The following is a 5,791-nucleotide window of genomic DNA, read 5'->3' as shown; positions in this document are numbered from 1 at the left end:
CCACTGACTCAAGACATAATCAATAGGCAATTGTCCAATTTTTACATATTAGCTACCACAACTGCAGACCCAAACTTAGAACAAATCATTGCACCACAGCCATTACCATTGTTTCCAACTCAACCCATGGAAATCGAACCTAACCCAGAAGACCAGCTTCGAATACCTGCCTTCGATCCAAACGAAATCCCTAGAATCCCAACACCAAACCCTCTAGCTTATGACCCATGGAATGACGACCATAGGGATTATCGAGAACTCTACCCACCGGAGGAACCCATACCAAACCCATTAGTACCATACCCAAACCTTGACCCTTTAGATCCATACTGGGATGCTGATCAGTATGTTCAGGAAATATTAGAAAACCCATACCCATACGGAGAACCTATACCACCATACCTTGACCCGATACCAGCACCACCACCACCCATGAGTATTGAAAACGTGTAGGAACTCCGCATGTTTGGAGAGGAGTTATTAGATGAAGGTTAAAGAATCAGACAAATAGGGGAGAGGCTCATTTGGAAGTACGACGAGCGCAATATGCAGTATTGGATGAACCCCTAGTGATAATAGTAGTAATAATAATATTAATAGCATGGATATATATATGTGTGTGTATATATATATATATCTATACTATATTAATAAGCATATCCAAAGTACTTCTTAAGGTCATAAAAATTTCCTTAAAACACCCCTAAAGCATGATGTACAAGTCTTTTAAACACTATAAAATATCACTTTCCACTTATACCCTTATTTACTCAAACAAAAACACAAAGATAATGATCCTACCGTCCATTGCTATCATGATCCTATCCTACCGTCCATTAACTCCACACGGATCATGATCCCTAGAGCTGTCCTACAATCCCTACTTTTGTACAACTTTCGTGACATTTGAATTTTGAAAAAGGGGTTCAACATCGATTTGAGGATTTGGCTCCATCTTCTCTCTTTCTCATGTATATTGAACGGCACCATCTTTTCTCTCTTTCTTAGAACACCACCGATTTGAAGATTAAATCTGGGAGATATGACGGTCGAATAAGTTCGTTCTCCCTATTCAACAACCATTAGGTTTGTGTTTTTGAATCTGAGTATCCATGAGTTTTGGAACAATAATTACGATTTTTAGATCTAGGGTTTCATAACTCACCAAATCGGGCATCGTGTAGTTTATAGGGAATCAAGTCTGCAAAGATCGGTGGCTACGGAGAAGAGTTCCCGGCTGTAGATGGTGATTGAGGTAGGTTCCGACAGACAAACTGAGGTATGTCCGGTGACCTCCTTTTGATTTGTTTAGGTCACACGCTTTAGTTTTTAAATCTGATGTTTGTGATTGTTTTAAACTTGCAGAGATCTAGGGTTTTACTTTAATTTTTGGATTTTATTTAACTACAATTCGTGAACCAAATGGGATAAATGCGGTTAGTTTAATGAACATGGTGCTCAGAAATATATTCAAGTTAAAGGGGTGTACTTATAAAAGTTTTTATTGTGATTTTTGAACCATTATATGGGATTCTTATGCAAATAATCGCAGATGTAGGCTTAAGTAATTGTGATTTTTGAACCATTGTTTGGGCCATTAAAGTAATAACTAATCAGTCTGTGTTTACGTGTGATATTAAACAGGCCTAGGCCTGAGTTTTGTTTAAAAACCGTTTCCATATACTGTTTGTTCAGATGGGCTTTTTCTTTGGTGTTTTGTCTGTGTTTAGCTGTTAATGACAGTAAACTTGATTGGATTTGGATGAAGATTATGTACTCAGTAGCTTGTGTAATGTGAGCAGGATTATGTGTATTTTTTAGTCTTGATTGTTGGAGAATGTAATAGAGAGTCGTGGATTTTGTAGTTAGAGCGACATACATCATACATGGATTGTTTAATGATTTTGTTCTAAAAAGTACACTAATTTGAACATATTTTTTATTTCCTCCGCATCTTTAGCTTTAAGTTTTAGTGATTCTGTGTTGTTTATTTTGATTTGATTGGTTGATTTTCAATTACATTTTGAATTTTGGTGTATAGGTTGCAAAGTACACCAGCAGTTAGCTACTCTTAGGATTATTGTCAACCCCAGTCTGAGGTTTACACAGAAGAACATGAAAATCTGTTGGGTGAGGCTGCTGGGAAATAGGTTTGGGTCAGAACTGATGCCCTTAATGTTGCTTGAAACACCACTGCTGCTATTGAAAGGTACCAAAGTTTGGTTTATTACAGTGTTAGAATCTACTTGATTCTGAGATAAGTCCGCCCATAAACACTCGCATTTTCCAGATCCTGGCCCCAAAACCCTAACCACTGCTTGCTTGCTCGAGAGAAGACTACGATTTTGTTTAGATGGACGTGATAGGAAAGCAACTAGATGTGTTGATGGAAGTCAATCAGAATGGTGATGTCACAAAGTTAATCGGAAGTACTACGATCGTGACGTCGACTATTTCTTCTTAGTCGGCCTCGGTTAGCATGAACTCTTTCAACTCGCTGTAAGTATAACAAAACTAACTTTTTTATATATAGTATAAATATTGCAAAATATGTTACACGAATGATAAGACCTTGATTTTGTTTGATTATAACTTGGATATGAATATGTTTTGTTCTTTATTGAGTAATTCATTAGAATGCGAAATTACGATGATGGTTTTTAGCGAGCGCAACCGCAACAAGTTTTAAACTAACGGACTGTAACGGTAATTTTCAACAAACCACAGGGACGTACAACATAATTATTTTTTACGGACAAAATGGCCATTTATTTCTGATAAAACTGTTCTTGAATTCTGTCCAACAGATCTTAAAGGCAGACGATGTGGATTTGGCTGTAATTGTTAGAGGAACACCTGGATTTTCTGGTGCCGATCTGGCAAACTTGGTTAACGTTGCTGCTCTCAAGGCGCAATGGACGGTGCTAAAGCTATAAGCATGGCTAACCTTGAATATGCAAAAGACAAAATCATGATGGGCAGTGAACGCAAATCAGCAATTATACCAGATGACGTCCGTAAGCTAACAGCATACCATGAAGGTGGCCATGCTCTTGTAGCTATTTACATTGATGGGGCCCACCCTGTGCACAAAGCTACAATTGTGCCACATGTTGGGAGAAGGCGGGTTCAGGTTGGTTTTCAAGGGCTGGATAGATGAACAGTCTTTCACTGCTACTAAGCCCGGAACCGGCATTGTTATTGCTGTCAAAAAGCTTCGTCAAGAAAGTTTTCAAGGTCACAGAGAATGGCTGGTGAGACTCTTTGTTTTCTGTTTTATTTTTATAGGTAAAATATGTAAAAATAGATAATATATCACTTAGAAAATGGGTGGAATGATTTTTAGGCTTAAAAATGGGTTGATTTCTTTCTCGCTTAATAAGAATCGGGTCGAATGCTTTATCGCTAAAAAAGATGCGGGCCGAGTGCCTTTTCACTTAAATAGAAGCCGGTCGAATGCTTTATCACTAAGGTAGTGTTTGGTATGCAGGAATGAGAGGTGGAATGGAATGAGTGATTACGAGGGAATGAAAAAAAGAGTGTTTGGTTGGTCAATGGAATGGAATCACCCATTCCAAAAGGCATTCCATTCCTTTAAAATCATTCCTTCCACCCCCCATGTTTTTTTTCCATTCCATCCCTCTTGCACCATTCATCAACAACACCACAACCCACGACCTTCGCCACAACCCACCACCACCACCACCCACCACCGACGCCATCGCCGCCACCCGCCACCACCTCACCTCGACAGCCACCGCCGCCGCCACCCACTCGCCACCGTTATCACCCACGGCTGCGACCAACCGCCAACGCCACTCGCCGCCACCACCCACCACCATCGTCGACGCTACCACCACCGCCACCACCAACCGCTGCCGCCGCCACTAACCGCCACATTTGCTGCCACCCACCACCAACGGCCACCTTGTCGCCACCACCACTCGTCGTCACCGCCGCACCGCCACTCGCCGCCGTCACCGCCGCACCGCCACTCGCCGCCGCCACCACCACCCATTGCCGCCGCGGACACCCACCACCGCCACCTATAACCACCCACAATCACTACCACCGACCACCATCACCACTCACCGCTAATTTTATTACTCCGTTTTTCTTGCCTACCGAACAATACATAATAATAATTCATTTCATTCACATGGTAACCAAACAAGACATGGAATGGTAATGATCCATTGCATTCACTCATCCATTCCATTACCTCGTCCATTCCATTCCTTCGTTCATTCCATTACCCCATACCAAACAGACCCTAAAAAAGAACCGCGTCGAATGCTTTTTCTCTTAAAAAGAAACGGGTCGAATGCTTTACTGCTTAATAAGTAGCGGGTAGAAACCTTTTTTGCTTAAAAAGAAACGGGTCGAATGCTTTTTTCGCTTAAGAAGAAGCGGGTGGAATGCTTTGGCATTCACCATTTACTACAATTAAAAAAAATGTAATCAGCCTAGAGTTTTGGTGTTGAGCGTACCCTTTTCCTATTGATGTCCGAAGAAATACAAGATTTTTGTTTTCCAATAGATCACAAAGTCCAGCTAAAGCCAATGCAAAATCAATTGTATGATTAGTATGCAAGTAATAGAAACGTGTTTAATTCATATTTGGTCGCTAAAAAACAAAGAAAGTCTCTTAATCAAGCAATGTAGATTAACTGTTTGATTTTTGACATTTTTTAGGGTTTTTGTAACGGGTCGCAGGAGGATCATATTGAGCAACCTGAACGCGGCTTGAAGGTAGTGGTTTATTCGACCTTTTGTTTTACTGCTTGATGTGATGCGCGCATTATGCGCTTCTGATGCGCGCATTTTATAACCAACGCGATAACCTATATCTCAAATATCGGTCCTTGACCGATATCCGGTTTTTTAATGTATTAACTACATAGTTCAAAGCTAATAGTTTATTACTATAATTTCATTTGGGTTTGAATTATGCAGGTGGTGGAAGAGAGTGCTGATGTGATCATTCTAGATGATAATTTTTCCACAAGTGTCACTGTGGCAAAGTGGGGTCGCTCGGTTTATGTGAACATACAGAAGTTTGTGCAGTTTCAGCTGACAATGAATGTTGTCGCGCTATGGTTCTCTAATTATATCAATTAGATCTTTCACCTTGACAACTCAGATTCTGATTTGGTTCTCAACACCCTTATCTTCAACTCATTCGTCTTCTGTCAAGTTCGTTAAATAAATAAATGACGTTCATTTCAAAACCAATAAAATTCTTTCTTTGGTTGTTAAAAAACGATGTATATAGAGTTAATAATATAACTGAATTTGTGACTATCACTTATTTTCTATTGCTTTCTTTTAACCGGAATTGTTTTTGGCAAAAATGGTATTGTTCAAGTACATAGAGATGCACATAAAGGTCCATGTACAGTGAGTCAATGACCAGTCCCATGACTATAGACTCTTTTAGATAAGTGTAATAATTATTAATTGTTATACAAAGTGTTCAAGAAATTATTACATATTTTTTTAAGAATGTTAAAAAAAAAAGAGTTTGATACTGACTAAAAGTAAAATGAGACTTTGTGTGATGGCTGAAACATTGGATATCTTGTTAGATTGATCCAGGGGTAGTTTCATGAGTAAGAGTTGGGACCGTTATCGATCGGCTGAGTTATCTACATGGGCGTCAACAAATCTGTAAAACGTTCGAAGCCTGGGTAGATGGAACTGTGTTATCCACTCGTTATGCTGCAGGGGTAATATTGTCATTTTGTTGAGTTGCTGGTACTTTGTGTACTTATGGTACTATGCAGGCCCG

The 5,791-nt window shown here is 39.7% G+C and overlaps 1 protein-coding gene across 6 annotated transcripts; it reads left to right on the top strand.

Annotated features, from left to right (window-relative positions):
* Positions 1-887: 887 nt before the first annotated feature.
* LOC110877350 lies at positions 888-5,304 on the top strand. Of its 6 annotated transcripts, none has more exons than XR_002556963.2 (8): positions 888-1,086; positions 1,185-1,279; positions 2,042-2,209; positions 2,291-2,499; positions 2,637-2,706; positions 2,808-3,254; positions 4,696-4,752; positions 4,957-5,304. XR_002556963.2 is itself a non-coding variant. In XM_035977402.1 (6 exons), the coding sequence occupies exons 4-6, from the start codon at positions 3,072-3,074 to the stop codon at positions 5,119-5,121; spliced, it is 405 nt and encodes a 134-aa protein (XP_035833295.1). In that variant the 5' UTR covers positions 921-1,086; positions 1,185-1,279; positions 2,042-2,209; positions 2,291-3,071; the 3' UTR covers positions 5,122-5,304. The 6 variants fall into 6 exon arrangements, 1 of the variants encoding a protein (XP_035833295.1); XR_004866698.1 differs by having other exon boundaries at positions 921-1,086; positions 2,626-2,706; XR_002556964.2 differs by lacking the exon at positions 2,637-2,706 and having other exon boundaries at positions 921-1,086.
* Positions 5,305-5,791: the final 487 nt, after the last annotated feature.

The sequence above is a fragment of the Helianthus annuus genome, chromosome 9 (genome assembly GCF_002127325.2).
Source record: "Helianthus annuus cultivar XRQ/B chromosome 9, HanXRQr2.0-SUNRISE, whole genome shotgun sequence".
Lineage (NCBI taxonomy): Eukaryota > Viridiplantae > Streptophyta > Magnoliopsida > Asterales > Asteraceae > Helianthus > Helianthus annuus.
This window is presented reverse-complemented; position numbering and strand designations above follow the sequence as displayed.